Source organism: Lytechinus variegatus, chromosome 13 (genome assembly GCF_018143015.1).
Source record: "Lytechinus variegatus isolate NC3 chromosome 13, Lvar_3.0, whole genome shotgun sequence".
NCBI classification, from domain to species: domain Eukaryota; kingdom Metazoa; phylum Echinodermata; class Echinoidea; order Temnopleuroida; family Toxopneustidae; genus Lytechinus; species Lytechinus variegatus.
The window spans coordinates 24,024,940-24,047,006 of record NC_054752.1 but is presented as its reverse complement, the minus strand read 5'-3'; the positions used below and the strand labels follow the sequence as shown (position 1 = coordinate 24,047,006).

The 22,067-nt window shown below is 36.3% G+C and overlaps 1 protein-coding gene across 5 annotated transcripts in view; it reads left to right on the top strand.

Moving 5' to 3' along the window:
• The first annotated feature begins 3,450 nt into the window (after nucleotides 1–3,450).
• The window catches only part of LOC121425947 (ATP-citrate synthase-like), a 71,356-nt gene continuing 52,739 nt past the window's right edge, over nucleotides 3,451–22,067 (top strand). For 4 of the 5 annotated variants that reach the window (XM_041622073.1, XM_041622071.1, XM_041622072.1 and 1 more), the window contains exons 1-2: nucleotides 3,455–3,534; nucleotides 17,076–17,292. In XM_041622073.1, the coding sequence (XP_041478007.1) occupies nucleotides 17,140–17,292 (153 nt within the window). In that variant the 5' untranslated portion in view covers nucleotides 3,455–3,534; nucleotides 17,076–17,139. Of the gene's footprint in view, nucleotides 3,535–17,075; nucleotides 17,293–22,067 lie in introns of all 5 variants that reach the window. The other variant, XM_041622070.1, reaches the window with a different exon arrangement.

Sequence of the window (22,067 nt, the reverse complement as noted above, 5' to 3'; positions counted from 1 at the left end):
CATTCACCATTCAAAGAAATCAACTTGAGTCCCCCCCTCCCCATTTCGTCCCTTCCGTTCATTGCCCCCTGATGCTATTTACCATTGATTTCCATTATTATATTTTACTATTAGAAATAATTATTATTTGCATTCTCCTTCAGGTTCTAATTCCACTTTGTTGCTTTTACACTGTCTATTGACTCATTATTTACAAGTATGTATTCGTGTATCCCCCTTTTTTGTTTACTTTTCGTTTACTCTTTTTTTATAATTATTTCCCTACTTTTTCTTGTGGTATTGATATTTTATGGGACTCTCACTGCATATTCTCAATTTAGAGCCTTCAACCAATAAGCTTTGCTTTTACGTTTATCTCCCTCATATCCACAACTCTCATTTTCTTTCTTTGTCATTATTTTAGAACCAATTACAAGAATACATTTAGTACTTTTTTATATTGTTGTATTATATATTTTTACGATATTTTGCTTATCTATGAAAACTTTTATTGTACAATATTATTGTTTGTATTGAATTGTTGATTTTTTTGAAAATGTGAAATGTTTATGTGAATAAACCTTGAACACTTAAGTCCGATAATAAATAAATATATATATTTTTTTTGGGGGGGGGATTTCCCTAATACTGACTTACATTAAAAAAAGCTCATCTGGAAAAACAACAATAAATATTTAATCAACTCGCTGGTTTAAGTTCACATTCGAACTCCCGTCAATGTAGATAATCGGAGAGAGAAAAAGACACTCTCGAAAATTCGATTTGTTCAAAATATATTGGTCAATTTAAATTTAAATAAAAGGAAATATCCAGAAATATGACAAAGTTTCATCTATTCAAATTAATCAGGAAACTACTGACCGAGTTGGCTTCTATAGGCCTATTAGCGGGAAACTTTTTCTTACATTCATTTAAATTCTTTATTTTATTTATATGAATCAAATAGGCCTACAGATAATGGGCATATAACATGATATATACGTATCATTAGGCTCATAAGCTATCACAAAGGCCTATTGCACATCTATTTGATGTCACCTGTATATCAAATCCTTGTTTAATTCCAATTAAATTATCCCTAAATTTCATACTCAGAGTAAGTAATCATAATCATCAAAATATGAATAGGCCACATAAAAACAGCATAACGATCGATCTATATATAGCCTTTTAGACTTGCAGGGGCCGCGGAACCAGGGAGGGGCTTCAGCCCGAACAAAACAAAACTATCCCTATCTGTTGTTTGTACGTCGGTATGCAGTCTTTAATAAGAGTTGAAATTGATATACATCGAAGTCTCATTTTTAGCATTGATGACCCTACGAATCGTTATAGAGCAAGATAATTTTTGTAAAACCTTTTCCAAAAAACTTTGGGCCCGGGCAATGATTACAATTAATATACCTCTGGTGAACAGTTGAAATAATTGACAAATTCTTTTGATTATCATTCAACATTTCTGTAAACGTCAGCTTATCTGCCTGCTCCTTGATAAATCGTTGACGACCGAGGGGCTTTTATTTGCCGTCACCCTCAGCTAAAGGAAAAGCGGAAGAGAGAGGGGGAGAAAAAAATTGAAGGAGAAGTGAGAGAGGAAAATGTAAGAGTATAAAGAAGACAAAATGGCCGCGTGGCAAAAAGACAACAACGGAAGGGATATCAATCGAGGCCGGAATAGGAAAATAATAAAATGAAAAAAAAAATAATAGGAAGGAAAATAAAAGGAAGAAGACAAGACGAAAATGAAAGTTGGGGGACCGACAAATACATTTCATTTAGAACTTAACTATTCAGCTCGCGCTTCGCGCCCGCATTGCCCGTTTGTTTCATTATTCATGTCTTGTTTTCAAGTCATTCTCGGTTTGGAAGTTAAAACATCATTACAAAAGTGCTTAAAATGTCTCGTTTTTTCTCTGAATATAATGCTCTCGTTGTGAATTTTGTTCATGACTGAATTTATATGAAACTCGATCTCTTTTTTTTTAAGACTTACTTTATTATTCACGTATATGCAGTTATAATCTGCCCTAGCTAGGCCTATACTGAATTATGACCTGAAATAAATTCAGACATTCCTACATTCATCTCATAATAGATTCACGAGTTGAATTAGTAGAGTAATCAGGTGTTACCATGGCAACTTACCATTACCATGCATTCAAATGAACTTATACATGCAGAACTCTCTGTTGTGTTCGAAATTTAATTTAAATGAGTTGGTCGATCGAATGTAGATTTTGGCATTTTCCACCATTCATCTTTTCCCACTATAATGTTGATTTATGATGACAATTCAATAAATGCCCCCAACGTATACAGGGCCAAAGTTCATTGACCTTAAATTACCTTTGACCGTGGCCGCATGACCGGAACTCGATCACTATAGGATTTTCACTGACTCCTTTCTAAGTTTCATGATAGCTATAGAAATCAATAGGCCTACTACAAACTCATGAATTTGAAAACCTTATCCTGTTTTGAGATTTCAATGTTTACGACGCCGCCCTCGCGTCGACGTCGGAAAAAGCGGCGCCCTGTCTCTGCAGACATTAAGACAATTGTATTTTTCTGCGAGAAAGATAAGCCGTTACCATGGCAATGGATCTTTTGCAACTAATACTTTGATGACTTGATAGGCATGTATCTAGAAATTTATTTTGGAAGGCTAAGAATGATGATTGGACCATTTAAATATTGACAGGGAATATACCATATAGGCTCAATATGTTATTTTTTAAACATATTAATCCGTTGCCATGGCAACGGCGGAAGGAGGCATGTATAAAACTGGCAACAAGCGGATTGGTTCAGCACCCTCAAAATAAAGGAAATGACACAAAAATATCAGATTCTAAAGAAATTTCTACTTGAAAAATATGACGATTCCGTTTATATAGGCCCTATACTCTAATAATGATTATCATATGCAATCAGGGTGAGCGGAGTTAGGGCAGGCTTCTATCTCAAGGTATGCCCTCGCTAATTCATTCACACAGCAAATATTCATTCCTTAGAATCTGTCATGTTGACATATCAGGACCTCCTTCACCTGCGACTCACACATTTTCATTCATCATATAAAAATATAACAATTTCACGTGTTTTTAGGAGTTTTTAAAGTGATTTAAAAAAACCTTAATCTGGTGCAGTTTCGGTGCAATTGATCGAAGTTCAAACAGTTATCGGGTTACTTTACACTTTAACGCAGTATTTCACGATGATTTATGACGGGATTAATTTTATTTTTCCACACCTTGTTTTTTCATGTATTTGGTCTCCTCTTGGGTGCTTAATTATGCGAGTATACAAAACAATAAGGAATTTGGGACGAATTTAAAATGATAATCAAAATAAGCAGCGTGCGCATCGCGCTTGTGAGGGTGAGCGAGAATTGGGCAGCGTACGGTACCGTAAGTATATATACATGTACACGTCGCGTGATACACACGCTACATGTCTTCTGCTAGTTCACTGAATGCCACTGGGCCTGGGATACTACCTTGTTTTCTGCAAATCTGCGAGTTTTGTCGATAGGTAAATAGATGAAATGTGTTATATGATATTTAGCAATGTGTGTGCATGAGCATGTATTTCAATGTGAAGTTTGAGATGATATTTCATAGTTATTTTGTCTTTTCTTTTGTTGAATGAATTTGTTCGTAACTTCAACAGATCGTCAACCCAGAGCTCAAGCGTGATCGGAGACTCGAGTCTCGGTGTACTAGCTGCCCCCTGCTAGCTGCTCGCGCTCAACCGGCCTCCTCCCCCTCCCCCCCCGTCCTCATTCACAGTTTGCGAAATTAAAGTGAACTTTATTAAACGAGATTTTATTAGCCGGAAAGTTTATTAATTTCATATTGTTCCATATGTTATGAAGATGGTAATATGTGCCAAAAAATCTTGTCAAAATTTATCACTAGCAAATACTCCTAGTAGGCTTAACGTTAAACGAAAAATCAGATTAAAAAAAAAAATTGAGTGAGGTCAATCAATTTGTCACATTTGACAAAAAGCCGTGGCTTGACGTTGTCATCAACAGACTAGTACTAACTTAGTAGTTAGTCCGGAAGATCGTGGTCGACTGGATAACGCATCTGCCTGGTAACGCTAGGGTCGGTGGTTCAAACCTCGCTTGACTCTCTTTTGGCAGACGACGAGCTAGCGCGCGGAAGAGGAAGGGTTCTCGCCGAGCTCTTCCTTTCCTTCCTTTTGGTTTTGGTTTTCTTTATCAGAATTGCTATTTTTCATCAAGCTGCATATTTTACGGATAATTTCGGACCAATATTTGGATTTCTTCTGCAAAGAGAAAGCAAAGGTAAGCAGGATTTGTTGGCCTTTAACTGTTTTCCATTCCGCACACACTAACGCATAGGCTAACACGTAATTTCAAAAAACCCCGCCCTGTAGCGGCGGATCAATCATGGCAGAGGGTCACGCTAAAACGGGACCGCCATTGCAAGATACCACTGACGATGAATTCCGGACTGTCACGTACGCACGATCACCTAAAATCAAATTTCGCGGCAAACGAAGACGTGAAGGAAGCTTGGACGTGGAAAATATCACGCCCAGGGCGGAATCTTCGTCAGATAGTACAAGCAACACAACTTTTACGATACATAGCACCCCATCCACAAACAGAAGGGCCAATTTTACTCTGTATATTAGCCCAATAGAAAAAAACAAGAATTTCAATAACGTAAATCCCATAGAAATAGCAAGAGCAATTAAAAGCACTTGTCCCAATCCAATTGACAATATTATCTCTCTCCCTCACAGCATTATTGTCAAGTGCAAAAACCAAAAGCAAATGACCGCTATTCAACAAATAACCCAAATTGGCAACATCCCAGTAAAAATAGAAGAAAAGCGAGCCGGTGTGAAGGGTGTTATTTATGGGGTTTCTACAGCTATCTCAGAAGAGGAAATCAAGCAGGAGCTAAAGACCCAAGGAGTTTCTTTTGCAAAGAGAATTACTAAGAAAGCAAAACAAAATGAAAATGGTCCCATCGAAGAGATACCCCTCAAAAGTGTAATTTTGACATTCAATAAAACAAATCTCCCCCAACAAGTAAACTTATGTTTTCAAATTTTCCCAGTTAAGGTCTTTGTACCCCGTGCTTCAAGATGCTTCAAATGTCAACGTTTTGGCCACGGCATAGCCCAATGCAGAGCAAAGATACGTTGTGTTAGGTGCGGAGAAGCACATACCTTTGAGGAATGTCAAAAGAAAGAAGATAGGAAGTGTATCAATTGCGGGGGTAGACATTCTGCAGCATACAACGGCTGTGCCGTGGCAAAAAAGGCACAGAAAATACAGCACATAAAAGTAACTAAGAACACAACTTATGCTAACGCCGCAAAAATGCTCGCTAATGAAGAAAAAACAACAGAAAATAACTTGACCACGCCTCATAATGTAGACTCAACCAACAAGCACCAAATTGATCCCCGTGTAGCTCAAACTAAATCCGCCCCTTCAGTGGTCCGTCCAAAAGAACCCCCTCCCCAAAAGACGGCACAACAAACAGAAGTACCAATGGATTTTAATTATGAACAAACAAGAAAAGAAGAACATAGATACGAGCCTCAAACGAAAAGTAATTTTTTAACAACAGCAGACAATGAACAGATTATAAATTTTATTACTTATCTTATATTCATTTTTGCGGAAGGAAAAACAAAGAATGAAATTTTAGCTCTGGTCGAATCGGTAACTGGACGATTGCTTAAAAGTGGATCCACCCCTACCCCACAGGCAGAAGGAGGTAGCTAGTTTTTTTCTTATTATGGCGTCCCTAGCAATATTGCAGTGGAACGCACAGGGCCTACACTGCCATGGCAGTGAACTTATAAGATACCTAAGTAACCCTCACAATTTATTCTATCACATTATTTGCATACAAGAAACTTGGTTTGGGGAAGATCATATTTTTAACATTCCCAATTATACATGTATACCCAGGAACCGTATAAATCAAAATAGAGGAGGGTGTGCATTTTACATCCACAACACAGTCCACTATTTAACCCCTCATTTTGATGAAGAACATGAAATCCAACATATTAAAGTGTATTTTGGCGAGTCCCATATTGGAATAGTCAACTTTTACAATCCATGTCAAAAATTAAATGAAAATATTTTAAATAAATTACTGAGTATAGCCTGTGATACTGATAGGTTTCTCATACTAGGAGACTTTAATTCCCACAACAGCCTTTGGGGCAGTGCAAAAAATGATCATAACGGTCTTATCATAGAAGATTTCATTAATAAACACAATTTAGTTATATTAAACGATCTTTCAGGAACAAGACTTGATCCTCTCTCTGGAAAATTGTCCAATTTGGATCTTACTTTAACTTCCCCAGCCTTATCAAACCGATGCTCCTGGGAGGTCCTCAATTATTCCTTTGGCAGTGATCATTTTCCTATATCGATAGAGCTTTTTATGGATATCTCTAAAGACACCGCTCCTCAAAAAGATGATTCTAGTCGTATGAAATTGTGGTCTTTCAAAAATACAAAATGGGCTGATTTCGCTAAGAAGTGTGAAGAATTGATGGATGAATTCATAAATTTTGAAAGTCCTCAAGAATTTTATACTTTTTTCATAAAAAGTCTTACAGATATTATTCTTAAGACAGTTCCTTCTAACACAAAAAGTCAGCATAACCCTATACCTTGGTGGACTCCCGAATGTACCAAAAGCATCAAAGCGAGGAATAGAGCTAAAAATAAATTAACAAGACATATATCTGTAGAAAATCTTGCCTCTTTTAAGGAAAAAAAGGCAGAAGCACAAAAAATTCTACGCAAAACGAAAAAGGAATATTGGGATTTATTCTGTAAGAAACTCAACCGTTTCGTCCCCGAAGGCAAAATATGGGCAACAATCAAACGGATGAACGGCTTAACTAGCAAGAAATCTAACAGAATGTCGGCACTTATTGAAAAGGATAAGGTAATAACAAAAGATCCAGACAAATCAGAATTATTAGGTACCCATTTTCAGGAAATAGGATCATCTACCTTTCCAACAAAAGACCTACTACCCAACCTTGAATTGGAGATACTTCAGGCACAATCTGAAGGTTTAGATCATGTAATAAATGAATCTTTTACAATTTTGGAACTAGAAAAGGTTCTCAAAACCTGCAAAAATTCAGCCCCAGGTAAAGACAACATACCTTATATTGTTTATCAAAATCTTCCTCTTAAATCTAAAAAAGTAATGTTGAAAATAATGAACAAAATTTGGGACTCGGGAAATATACCCCATGAAATGAAACATTCTACTCTCGTTCCGATTCTTAAGGAAAAGAAAGATCCTAAACTTGTCTCTTCATATAGACCAATAGCTCTTTCTTCGTGCTTTTCCAAAATATTTGAACGCATGGTTAAAGGAAGACTTGAATGGTACATTGAAAAACATAATGTTTTGCCTCCCATAATCAGCGGCTTCCGAAAAAACCATAACACCACTGATAGTATTGTTGATTTGGAAAACACTATTCAAAAAACTATTAATAATGGTGAACATACTTTGGCTCTATTTTTAGACGTCGAAAAGGCGTACGATAGATTGTGGATAAAAGGTCTAATTTACAAATTACTGCAGTGTGGTATAAAGGGTAAAATGCTAACTTTTCTCTACAACTACCTTTCAAATAGAACATTCCAAGTTACAATTGGAAAGAGTGAATCAAAAATTTATGTAATGCAAAACGGACTCCCACAAGGAAGTACTCTTAGTCCAATATTGTATAATATCATGATGAGGGACATCCCTATCATCAATCCAGTCACCACATCTATATATGCAGATGATATAGCAGTCTGGATGTCTGGTAATCAATTAGATGTAACCTCAAAAAATATTCAAGAATATCTTAATAATTTACACGAATGGTTTAATAAATGGGGCTTTCGTCTTTCCTCTCATAAAACCGCTCTGGTATTATTTACAAAAGCCTCCAAAAATAATTGCCCTGATATAAAACTAGGAGAAAATAGTTTAACTTTCAACTCTGTTAAAAAGTTTTTAGGTGTCACTTTTGATCACCGACTTACATGGCATACCCATATCGAGGATATAGTGACAAGGTGTAAAAGGAAACTTAACATTCTCAGAAGCCTTACTGGAACTTCATTTGGAAGCTCCTCCAAATCCCTCCTCATTGTTTATAGGGCAATAATAAGATCGCTAATGGATTATGGGTGCGAGGCCTATGATAGTGCATCCCAAACAATGAAAGCAAAATTAGATGCAATTCAATATCAAGCATTAAGGATATGTGTTGGAGGGCTCCCTCTTACCTCACTAGAAGCCCTGCAGGCTGAACTCGGGGAAATGCCCCTCGACCTGAGAAGAAGAGTACTCACAGATAAGTTCAGAACAAAGATTGAAACACATGAAGACCATCCAATTTTGCTTAATATAAAACCGTGCTGGCAATTCGATTTATCCAAAACTCAAAAAAATAATAAACCTTTTGGAATCAGAGCGGAAAAAATAAACTACTCTGTAGAATCATATAAATACGCTTTTCCTCCTTGGCTTTTTCAACGCCCGAAGGTTTCAGTAGAACTGAACAAGGAATTAAATAAACATGACCATCCTTTATACCAAAAACAAAAGAGCCTCGATCTTATTAACTCAAAATGGTCAAATCAACTCCATATTTACACAGATGGATCCAAAGAACCCGTCACTGGAGCCTGTGCTTCCTCCTTTTACGTTCCAGCTTTCCATTACTCCCAGTCTAAACGCCTCACTGATTATACTTCATCATATAGAGCTGAATTAGCAGCAATTATCTTAGCCCTCAACTGGTTAGAAAATATTGATGTATATGTAGGAGTAGTAATATTTAGTGACTCATTAAGCTCCCTCGTAGCAATATCAGAACAAAAAGAAGTACCTTTTGTCTCGGAAATTCTTACCCTATTAACAAATTTAACATATTTAGGCATAGATATAAACTTTGAATGGATCCCCAGCCACTGCGGTATTAGTGGAAATGAGATGGCGGACATGAAAGCAAAAAATGCATTGCAGAAAAAAATTGAAATCAACAACAAATTATCTTTAACAGAAATAAAACATCTCATTTTCAAAAGATACAATCTAGAATGGCAAAAAAGATGGAATGAATCCCACAGCCTCCTCAAATTATACCATCCCACTGTTAATTCTCCCTTTTTCTGTTCCCTAATTAGATTCCACGAAACCATTATCCACAGACTCCGTTTTGGTGTAATAGGATTGAACTACGATTTAAAAAGACTTAATATACACCCCACGGGACTTTGTGATACATGTAGGCCTAACAAATTTGAAACAGTTGAGCATTTCTTAATCGAATGTCCCAAATATATAATAGAGAGGGCCATGCTACTTACAGAAACAAATCTTTCAACCTCCCAAAAAATAATGGATCTCTTAAAGAGTACTAAAGTAGAAACCCAATCTGCACTAGTCCGTTTCGTTCTCAGAACGAAACGACTATATAAAGTCTGAATAAGGAGGAAGAAAGGAGACTTTTCTCCTTCTTTCTTACCCTTATTGGCTGATTATCCGAGTTTTTTTTTTTTTTTTTTTTTTTTTTTTTTTGGTGATTCGCCAGGGGGACAGAAAGGAGATAAGGATGAAGAGAAAATTTTCGTTGTTAATTTGTTGGTTTGTTTAGTTCTATTTTCATTTTTTTTTTGTTTGTTTTGTTTGTTTTTTGCACTTTGCACTTTCATCCAATACTTTAGTTTCGGTTTCCCGAAACCTGGAGTTTTATCAGGCCACAAATCCAGTTTACTTTTGCTTTTTCTGTTGCAGCTTACTGTAGCAGAAGAAAGAATCAGAACGTAATCAAAAGAAAAATAAATTAATCTTTTTAAAAAAGGAAGGGAAACAAAAAAGAAATAAAAGAAAAAAAGAGAAAAGAAAAGAAAAGAAAAGAGAAAAAGAATTCATGAAAAGAAAAAAAAGAAGAAATATAAGAAGAAAAGCAAAGAAAACAGAAGAAAGAAAAAAAGAAAAGAAAAGAAAAAAAAGAAGAAAAAAAAAAAAAAGAGGAGACAAAAAGAAAAGAAAAAAAAAATAAAATGAAAAAGAAAAGAAAAAAGAGAAAAAAGACAAAGAAAATAACAGAAAAGAAAAGGAAAAAAAAAAAAATTAGAGAGAGAAGGAAAAAAGGAATGGAAAAAAATATAATAAGCTACTGAAAATGAACAAAAGCTGTGGCAAAAATAGTCAATCCTGACTGGTTGCCAACCAAGGAAAGAAGAAGAAGAAGATAGAGGTCTAGCGGTTTACTGACGGTAGGCTTAGGCAGGGTCATGAGGGTGTTAGGCCTATTTTGATATCTAAAATCAAAAAATTTTATCGCCCAAGTTAAACCAAGCTGTTTCTACATACCGGTATACAGAGCGAATAATCAAACTCACGTTGTCAACAGGGCAATATATTATAACCACCTCCCAGAGCCAGAGGTAGCCTGGAGGCGTCTGGGGAGTAAAACTAATATTTATGATGGGGTGTCCAAACTTTGCGCACTTTTCAAAAATATTCATCAGGCAAATTTTTTTTTCACAAAATATTCATAATTTATACAAAACCAATTCAAGAAATAGTTACCACATTGACGGCAAGATCGTAAACTATAAAATCATGGATGAAAATGTAAGTAGGTCAAGGGGTTTCGCCGGTATCGCGATCTGAAAATTCTATTCTGATCAGTGAATGCTGGCTGTGCTGGAAAACCTTTCAGAAAAAGTGTGACCTAACTTTGCGCACCAAAGCTTTTGTGGAGATTTAAACAAAAACTCAATCTCAAAAAGAGAAATATTTACATCAGATTGATGGCAAAATGCTATAGAATCTGTTAGTACTACATTTAGTTCACATTTTTGATGATTTCTGCTTGCAAAAGGGTGATATTGTGGTGCATGTTGATTTCTTCAAAACGGGCGCTAGCGGTGACAAATTTGCTGATCTTTTGCCAATATTTTTATAAATACTGAACTCATCCTAAAGAAACTTTCACCAAAGGGTAATGTTAGGTCGCTTTTCACGTTGATGATAACAGATTTTAAGGATATTGGCTAGTTTTTGAGATAATGACCGTCCGCAAAGTATGGACACGCGCGAAGTTTGGACTCACTGCCATACTACGTAGGCTTACTCCCCAATGACGCCTGGTAGTGGATCCCATCATCCCATTTATTTTCTGTGTAGGGACGAGATTCCCATGGTCAAAGTAAGGCTAAATCAACAGTTGTCCGTTACGTTTGGAGCCCAAACTAATAACGTAAATAGGCCCAAACCATATTAACCCCCCCCGTTTATAATAAAGGTCCTTACAGTATATTTAGTAAATAAATAGTACTAAATTTGAAAAAAACATAAGAGCACGAGCGTTGACTTACCCAATCTGTTTACGTCGCCATTTGAATCTTTTGTTATCGATACCAAGATACCACACGCGTGTAGAGCTGCCAACTTAGATTTTAAAAAATACTTGAATCGGCCGATAATTATCATGAATCGTAACATACTATACTTGTTTCGGTCAATAAATATCATAACAAGTGCTAAATTATATTTTTTGATTGAAACAAATATTTTACAATTCGTAATATTTATAAGCCGATGCAAGTATTTTTAAAATCTTAGACTGCAGCTCTACACACGTGCACTGTGGTATCTTGGTATCGATAACAAAAGATTAAAAGATGGCGACGTAAACAGACTGGGTAAGTTAACGCTCATGCTCTTATGTTTTTTCAAATTTAGTACTATTTATTTAATGAATAAGGACCTTTATTATAAACGGAGGGGGGGGGGGGTTAATATGGTTTGGGCCCATTTACGTTAGTTTGGGCTCCCAACCTAACGGACAACTATTGATTTAGCCTTACTTTGACCGTGGGAATCTCATCCCTACACAGAAATAAATGGGATCCACCACCAGGCGTCATTGGGGAGTAAGCCTACGTAGTAAATATTTTTTACTCCCCAGACGCTTCCAGGCTACTCAGAGGTGAGTGTTAATGTAATACCTGAGGTGGTTATGAGAAACGATATTTTGTCTGTTTCTACAGGAAGTTCTGGATACGTTGTGGGTACATGTTACATGTATACAGCAGTACAGTGTAACGAATATTAGAAACCTGGGGGGGGGGGACTCATATTATGCATGGCAGGTATGTGCCACGGAGGGGACCCCCATTTTTACACGCAAATTTCTGTTCCCAGGCATAGCATTTTCATGGTATTGAGAAAAAGAACCAAGAAACCTGCTCCAAAGCTTAGCATTTTCTTCTTTAGTTATAAATCGATAAAAAGAAAAAAGAAATCCCCTCCAAAGCTTTGCATATTTTTCATTACGCCGCACAGTGGGCCAGAATGGGTTGAAAGTGCGCCAAAATTATATTCCGTGTTAGATTTTTACTTTAACATGTTGATTATGGGTAATTTTGGGCGTAGAATCGACTGAACATAATTTAAAGTCGATATGACGTCACCTTGACACCAAATTTTGATTGGCTACTTGAAATATCTGTGAAAACATAAATGACATAGTGTAGTATATAAACTTTGTGTTATGTGCTACTTTAAAGTTGGCCAGAGTGAATGTTAGTTTATGCCTAAAAAGTGTTTTAAGAGATGCCGAAAATAATTTTTACTGCATCAAAATGATTATTAATTACATTTATAAACAAAAAAACTTTAAAATCTGAAAAATATTAACCGTGCTTTATCAGGCTGTGTTGACTTGTGTAAAACGCAGAGTATATAACACCACGAATGTATCACTATTACCGTGGGTTTTGGGATGAAATTATTCTACAAATAAGTTTTTTCCCTGGAAGAGTTGTGGGTATAGCCCTTATTTGCTTTGGCAACATTTATTTTGTTTAAATTAAGCCAAGAATTCATGTCACTTTCATGGAATGGAAGGGGAATTGTCCTCGCCGTGCAAAAGTGAACGGCAATGTACCCCCATGCGGTGCGCTAAAGATGACTGCGCGGTATAAAAATGACCGTTTTTGAACAGGTTTTGGGGGTGTAATGTAATAAATCGGCTCTAATATAAAAACGGGCAAATACGGGCAGCTAACTTTGGTATCGACTTAAAGGTAAATGCTAGTTTTGGTAACGATATCAAAATGAGTTCGTACAGAATCCAATGAAATGACCACCAAAGTGTCTGTATAAATAAAACGCATGTACCAAAGGATTCTGGAAGAAATTGTGTAATTGCTGAGAAATCATCAAATAAGCACAGGATTCGGGTAGGGCGTTGGGCCCGACGCTCTAAGCAATAATTATACATTGTCCCACGTGCGCGTATCTGTGTTGGGGATCTTCGGTGTGAACATTTTTCAGCGTAGATTTCAAGATTTCACAAAGTTCAGTTAATGTAAATGTACTAGAACTAGATCCTCGATGATATACTGACAATTAAGCCTTGTTTTACAGACTTTCTCATGAAATCAGTGTTTACTGCAACTACTGGAATTTCTCTTTAAAGCTTAGACATCGGGAAAAATGATATTTATAGAATTTAGACGGAAATCCACGGAAGTCTAAACTATTCTATTGTAAATGCAAAAAACATGGATTTTTCAGCCTATTTCGAGGAAAAATCATCCCATAAACCTCTTAAAATGTGTCTTTTATCTACTTTGAACACTTTCGCACAAAAAAAGAATATATCAGGATTATGTGGGAGCCATTTCAGATTCCTACATGAAAAACCTCCTGTAAAATGGCCTGTTTTTCAACTAGGATGTCATATACGCGACATTTCGCAAAATGTCACATTTTACGATTTGAGGTAGGAAATTAACAACCTTTATGCAAATTCCGGAATGAAATATTTTGCTGAAATATTATTCAAAGTATTGTCTTTTAGCTGGGCATGACAAAAATTAAAAATCTGAAATTGCCCAAAATGACTTTTGGCGCACTTTTGTTTCGCCCCGGCCCACTGTGCGCCGTTCTGTCCGCATTGATCTGCTACAATAAGCTGCAATTTTGGTGAAAAGCGATCACAAAGGGCTGTTCGAAGATCGCCTCTGCGCGAGCGCACCCCCCGCCCTTGCCGCCACGCTAGCTGCATACATGTATGTATGCACGTTCCATAGGGATGCATACTCACTCACACGCAGGCGACCCGTTCCAAGGACCCCCGTTTTCACAAACATTTGTAGCACCGAAGCCCGTTCCGCGGACCCTCCTTTTTACAATAAGCCCGCTCCAGAGCCCCCCTTTTTTCTCTTGCCCGTGGCACATACCTACTGGCTACATGTACTCCCCCTCCCCTCCCCCCCCGGATAGAAACATGCCGTATGGCAATTTCTCATGAGCCATTCATGACTCATGTCAAGAATGTTGAGATTCAGCCTGGCCAGCCCATGTTAAACCGAGACTGAGTGATAGACTTGTCTTTATTTTCATCACAATTAGCATCTGTCATGTGGGGGCACCAGTGGTCGCGTAAAGGATCACAGCCACAGGATTGAAAAGGGGGCAAGTGCAAAACTGGCTCTCGAGAAGCCATCCAACCCCATATATGTTTTGTGTAGTGTCACTCAAAATTCAGGGGTTTTTTTTATATAAAGCCAAATTTATTTAAAAATTATGTTTTTGATACCTTGAATCTATAGAGCAGTATCATGATTGCACAGTAAACTTATGAACTGAAAGAGAATGCTCAAATTAGCTTTTTTTTAGAACTGAACTTGAGCAGTTTTTGTAGGAAAAGCGAGAATCTCTCGTCATCTTCAGTCGACCCCCAGCACTATGAAAAGGACATGTCGGCAAGGAAAACCTTACTTTCCCAATAAAGCCTTTTGATACGTAGAAAGTCATGGGGATACCATGATACATTGTTCGTAGCTAATGAATTAGTGACAGAAGTTATGTTATTTGGGGTGAGAAACAAAGAGAATGAAATACATGTACATAGTGTGCTGATATACCCAATAGAGAAGGAAAGTGAAATTGAAATAAATTTGACAAGATGTTTACAAGATGTATAAAAGGAAAAAGTTGAGTTCATGCAAGGATTGTTTTTCAAAATACTGTATTAATCGTACACGATATCATAGCGTTTGCATGGTCACATCCGGACAATAGCAGCGATATTCCCCCCTTTTCAATTCCATAATCCTTTGTGTGAAGCTAATTGTGATATATACATCATACTGTCCATGTAAAGGTCTGTCAAAGTTAGGCCCCCAATATTATTGTTTGTCGCAATGGGAAAAACATGGTCACGTGGTTTGATGACCAGTAGTCCAGTACCAGCTGCCTTAAAAGGACAAGTCCACCCCAACGAAAACTTGATTTGAATAAAAAGAGAAAAATTCAACAAGCATAACACTGAAAATTTCATCAAAATCGGATGTAAAATAAGAAAGTTATGGCATTTTCAAGTTTCGCTTCATTTCACAAAACAGTTATATGCACATCTCGGTCGGTATGCAAATGAGGAACTGATGACATCACTCACTCACTATTTCTTTTGTATTTTATTATATAAAATATGAAATATTTTTAGTTTCTCGTCATTGTCATACGAAATGAAGTTTCATTCCTCCCTGAACAAGTAGAATTCCATTATTGTAACATTTTGTGCTTCAGACAAGGAGGTCCTAATCGTCAAATTCGTAAAAATTGAAATATTGTATAATTCAAACAATAAAAACAAAAGAAATAGTGAGTGACATCATCAGGTCTCTCATTTGGATGTAACTGGCTCGTTCATATAACTATTTTGTTAAGAATAAGCAAAACTTTGAAATATCATAACTTTAATACTTTACATCAGATTTTAGTGAAATTTTCAGCATTGCGCTTGTCTGATTTTGCTCTATTGATTCCATTCAACATTTTTCTGAGGTGGACTTGACCTTTAAAGTTTAAATCTGCCTGGCTAGGTCCATGACCAAGTGAATATAGTCCATTTTCTTGTTTTCTTAGTTGGCACAATAATAAACAATGTTTTTCTTTTTTTTAAATATTAGTGTCATTTAATAGGCTTTGTCACTTTTTAGTGCCATTGGCAATGAGGGAGGAAGAGAAAAAAACCCTTTTTATATTTGTAGTGTGGAAAACCTGTAGACAATGTCTTCTAGACTCACATTGAGATGATTTTTGGTTATTCTTATTACCAAAAAGAAAACAAAGGCTCAAGTTTGTCACCAAAGTTTCCTCAACTGGATGGAAACAAAACAAACTCAATTATTGCTGGTATTTTTGGCAGTATATACAGGTACATGTACATGTAGCCAGTGGTATTCACGTACCTGTAGGCCTATACCACTATGCATTTTTTATACAAAAAACAGGAAATACCTTGAAATGCTTCACTATAAAGTTATTTCTTGAATAGAAATTATTATTAAGTGTGATTGAATGAAAGCACAGTACATGTAGGTATAATCTTTTATACAATTTTTTTCACCTGATAAAAAGAAATAGAAAATTATTGCTCACAGATGGGTATAAAGTGTTTTTTTTATACAGTCATTAGTAGGAATAAATTTCAATTCAATATCAAGCTGTTCTGAATTCCAGACTAATAATGCATACCCCTCAAACTCAAATGGAAAGCAGACAAAGTGGATGTAAATGTAAAACTGTAGTTTGTAGACCATGTGGCAATTTAACCCATGAAGGTACACTGTAGCCAGAGGCTTGTTGAACTGTAATTTGTTGATTTCTTTGCCCCCAATGACCAGATACATGTTCATGTTCTGCACTGAAAGCATAAACTTTGCTTTGCCTTGTGAATAGAGATCATGAATTGCAATTTCAGTTTCTTTTCATTTCTCTTATTTTGAGTATTCTCTTCATGTAATATGCAATATGCAGGTACCCACTATTACAGTGTCATCTCAAGAAGGATAAAAATACCTGTAACTTCTATTTGATGTGCCTGTAATCTTTTAAATGCATGCACACTGTGAGCGTGTTGTAGTTATCTCCTCATTCAAACTGTATACAGAGTCTTTACATGAAACTGCATGTGAGCTTCTTTCTCCATTTCATCTTTTTATTTTCCAGATACAGTCATATCTCTTTCCCCTCCTTTTGAAATCCACTTGTGAGAAACTTGATCCAACTCAGGATGTCAGCGAAAGCAATCCGCGAGGCCGGAGGCAAAGCCCTTCTTGGAAGGCATCTCAAATCAGCATCGGTAGCACCATTCCGTGGCGCCACGGTAACGGAGGATGTCAACTGGGATCAACTCACTGCTGAAAACCCTTGGCTTCTAACTGAGGTAAATCTACATTTAACACTGTTTTGCCTGATGTGTTGAAGTTTAATCAGAGTATGGCTTTTAACGTGATGGTTTTGATGAGTTTTGTGTTTTTACTGGTGTTGTCGAATGCAAACAAAGTTTGGATTATTAGTATGAGTCTTAAAATTGTTACCATTTCTGGCTAAACTTTTTTGACTGATCTTGTGAGAGAGCTGTTGTGTTTGAGAGATTAAAGGTAAATGCTAGTTTTGGTAACGATATCAAAATGAGTTCGTACAGAATCCAATGAAATGACCACTAAAGTGTCTGTTTGTATAAATAAAATGCATGTGCCAAAGGATTCTGGAAGAAATTTTGTAATTGCTGAGAAATCAGCAAATAAGCACGGGATTCGGGTAGGGCGTCGGGCCCGATGCCCTAAGCAATAATTATACATTGTCCCACGTGTGCTTATCTGTGTAGGGTATTTTCGGTGTGAACATTTTTCAGCGTAGATTTCAAGATTTCACAAAGTCCAGTTAATGTAACTGTACCAGATCTAGATCCTCGATGATACACTGACAATTAAGCTTTACAGACTTTCTCATGAAATCAGTGTTAACTGCAACTACTGGGATTTCCCTTTAAACAAGGGCATTTGGCTGTATGGAAAATTTCTTTTGAAACAAACATAATAGGGGAGAATAACAGCATAAACTTTATTGAAGTTGAAATGTAGAAAAAGAAATATATACTTTACATGTACATTGATGCACATGAAATCCATATGTATGTTGTGAGTGTGTGTGTGGAGGGGGGGGGGGGCTCTGTTAGGAAAGGACCAATTTCTCCTGGCCATTTTGACAGAAAATAGTACCCATCATTGAAGCTTTATTAGGATAAAATTGACTACATGTACTTTTTGCCCCCCCCCCCATAGAAAATGGTAAAATTTCAAATTTCATAGATCTCCTATCTATTTTGTTGTTAAGTCACCCAAATGTTAAGGGGGCAATGGAACAATCCCCCCCACACTGTCTATCCGCTGATCTTACAATGTACTACATTTTTGCGCAAGAAAAAAGTGTGAACATGTCAATCCCACATTTTGATTTTGCTCACCGGGCTCCCTTTCCTCACAGCAAATGGCTTAATTTCTATTTCAAAAGAATATCCAGTGTTTAGAGTAAGATACAATGGAAGGAACTTCACTTTATTTATAAGGATTAGTTATTCATTTCCCCAAGGTACATGTTTGTAGGCCTGTGTGTCTGTTAGCATAGTGGAATTGAGAGATGAAGTGTTACAGCCAATTAAGGATATTACCTGCTTGAAAGGATTTAATTTATGATAGTAGAGTCATCTTGGGTATGTCTCAAGACAACGTGTCATTTCTAAAAATAAGATTCATCAGCTCATCCTGCGTTCTCTTGATCAGCATGTTAGATTTTGTAATTTAATATCAATATTTAGGAATATAGTTTGAATGGTCCTTAGCAAGGTAGATTATAAATTATAGCAAGAGTAATTTGAGAGTGTGTGTTTTCTACCTTTTTCTTTGCATACATGCACAGGTATATAAAATTTGTACTTTTAAAAACCTATTATAGCTCTCTAACATACATGCAGTAAGTTCATTATTCAAAATGATTAAACAGAAAAACAAATGTTTTCACAAAATTTTCAAGAAAGAAATAACAAGATTCGGAGTGTCAGAGCCTGCTCTCAACGTTGAGTTTATATCATGATAGAAAATGAAGTGTACATGTATATAAAAGCAGCCATGTACTTCTCTGAAAAACCTCCCTGAGTGCACCCATCTCATGGTGCTTGGGTATGCGCATACAACCCTCCCAAATTGTATTGATGAATTCAATTCCCCAGCAAGTCACGTTAGTATCAGAGCCGCAGTGGCAATCTCGTTAGAAAACCTAATTGATTTTGCCAAGTACTGGTTGACATTTTGGATGTTTATATTGGGAATGCGATGAGAGGAGAGCCGGTGCAGCGAGGATAAGGTATCTCACTTTATCTGAAAGTCTGAGTGCTTTGAGTTTCTGAATCCCGAGCTAAACAGGTTGTTTGCTTGACGGTGATTATGAAAATGCTTTTTAGAGTTCACAAAGACATGCTTTCTTCGTGATGATAATGAAGAATGCATTAATAGGACAAGTGCACTTTACAATCAGGTACTCTTACGCTGCTAGTGCATCTACATATAGATATGTTGGTGAAATTATTTTAAAAAGGCATAAAAAATTATCTCAATGTAATTGAAATTTCATCTATTCCATCTTCACAATGAAAAAATTTTAGAGGTTTTGTTTTATTATTGCTTTCTGTTATTTGCTATCGGGAGAGCAAACAAAAATCATATGATTAAATCTATCATTGATATTTTTAAATCACACCAAATTACTGTCCATATCATTATACCCTTCAAATAATTTGTAGACTTTGTAATTACTGGACCAAACTACAAAATGTGCTCAATTTGTTTGTCATGAATGATATATCATTCAATGTACATGTAGAAAACTGTAAAATAACTGAAGAAAGATGGACTTGTCTGAATGAAAGATTTCCTGGAGAATAAAATGGAAAGTGTGCTGTACATGTACATGTGCAGTATACATGCAAGTTTCAGAACACTCAAAAAGGCGAATATGATGTAACGATATCCATGGAATCGCTGTGGGGTTATTCAGATTTTGAGGATTTTGAGGGGGACCTGCAAATATGGCAGGCCCTTTCGAGACAGGATGTGTGAATGCCACCAGTCATAGAAGTGCTGGTATCATAGGCTGCAATGGAATACATTTCTTTCTTCCTGCCTGATAAAAGTCTGGATATTATCTGCTGGTATTTGACCAAGTCAAGAAAAAACCTCTAGACATTGTATTGCATATACATGTAGTCATATCCATACAGTAGGAATGCCGATAAAGGTATTTCTCCATACCTGTACATATCTTTGATTGATAAAAAGCTTTTATAGTTTTGTTACAGTAAACCCCACCCCTCTCTGAAGTTAATGTCACTGTTCCAAAAAATAGAGTATCATACATGTACATGTATATTACTGTATACCGGTAGTATTGTATGAATGTATGCCCCGAAATAGTTTTGAATATTCTTCAAATTGATAAATTTTGTGTTCAGTCTTTACGTGTATTTAGAAGTATTTAGAATTACATGTATGTTGGATTAGTTGCCAGATCAAAATAACATGTTTATTTATAGTGTTTGCTTTCTGATATAAACCCAATTCTCAAGCATGGAAGGGTTAATAATATTTCAGGATATAATATTTAAACTGTGATTCAACCTATTGTAAAGCCTCAAACAGGCTTACATATTTTTGACCATTTACTATCATATTGAAAATAATGTGAACTAAAAAGAGTGTGAAAAGTTGGCGATTTGCAATGTGATAATTCCCCTGAATACTATTAAATGCTCATATAGATGGGAGAGAGTTTGAGATACATGTACATATTGTTCAAAGCACTTTTCATGTCTCCAAATATAACCTTGCCAGCTTATCCTTGATTGTCATCATTAAATAAAAAAATACATCAAAACTCCAAATTTAGTTTTTATTTACAGTGTAATTGAAATATCAATTGACATACATGTATTGACTACTGAATTAGCACTTTGTATTACCGGTAATCTGCATTGTACATTACTGTATCAGATGAAATATTTGAATTTTGTATTTTTATTGTATGTATAGGGACAGTGATTTTCCGCGATCGCGGAAAACGGACGGAATTCACGGAATCGGCTGTTTGAAACGGAAAGTGACTTTTCAAACGGAAAATCACGGAAAACACATTTTTTCTCAAAATGCACAAAAAAGTAACAGAAATTAATCCCAAATCCTCAACAAAATACTAATATCAACTGAAAAAACACGATCTCACTTTGCAACAACAATCATGACAATCAACACATCGTAACTACACTCGAGCCTCTCCATCACTCGATCGTATCCAAATTAGTTTACACTAACGTCCGCATAGAAGGCAGAATCCAGCCGTGTGTTGCTGCCCTCTACGTTCGGTCATAATGTAATGATCACGGTGATTCATCAAATCCAAAATGGCGGATATTCGGAAGTCGTCGACTGCTCAAAACGATGTCCGAAAAGTCCCCAAATCAGCGATAAAATCCCATTTAACAATAAAATAATGCTAATAATATGAAAGGTGAGAATATATTAATGTTGATTATGTTTCCCTAATTTCTTTTTTAGCTCGATTCTCTTCGATTAAAATGGATTTTAAAGCGATGTTAGTACATTGGTAGATGCAAATTTTGAGCAGCGCTAGCATTTTGACATCGCTACTCGTTGCGCATTGGTTTTCTACGTAAACGGAATTGTCAATTTTTCTTGTACACAAAGTCTATGGGGAAACGGAATTTCCGTTTCCAGACATGCTGAAACGGAATTTGAGATTTTCTGAAACGGAAAAGGCAATTTTTAGAAACGGAAAATCACTGTCCCTATATGTACATGTATGTAGACCACTGCTTGGGCAGCATAGATTTGTTTAGAATTAAAAAACAAACAAACATGGCAGCCACAACACAATCCCAAATTCTGCTCTCTTTAAATGGTAGTGGTTTTTGTCTCACCTGCGAAGCAAAGTGAGACTATAGGCGCCGCTTTTCCGACGGCGACGGCGGCGGCGTCAACATCAAATCTTAACCTGAGGTTAAGTTTTTGAAATGACATCATAACTTAGAAAGTATATGGACCTAGTTAATAAAACTTGGCCATAAGGTTAATCAAGTATTACTGAACA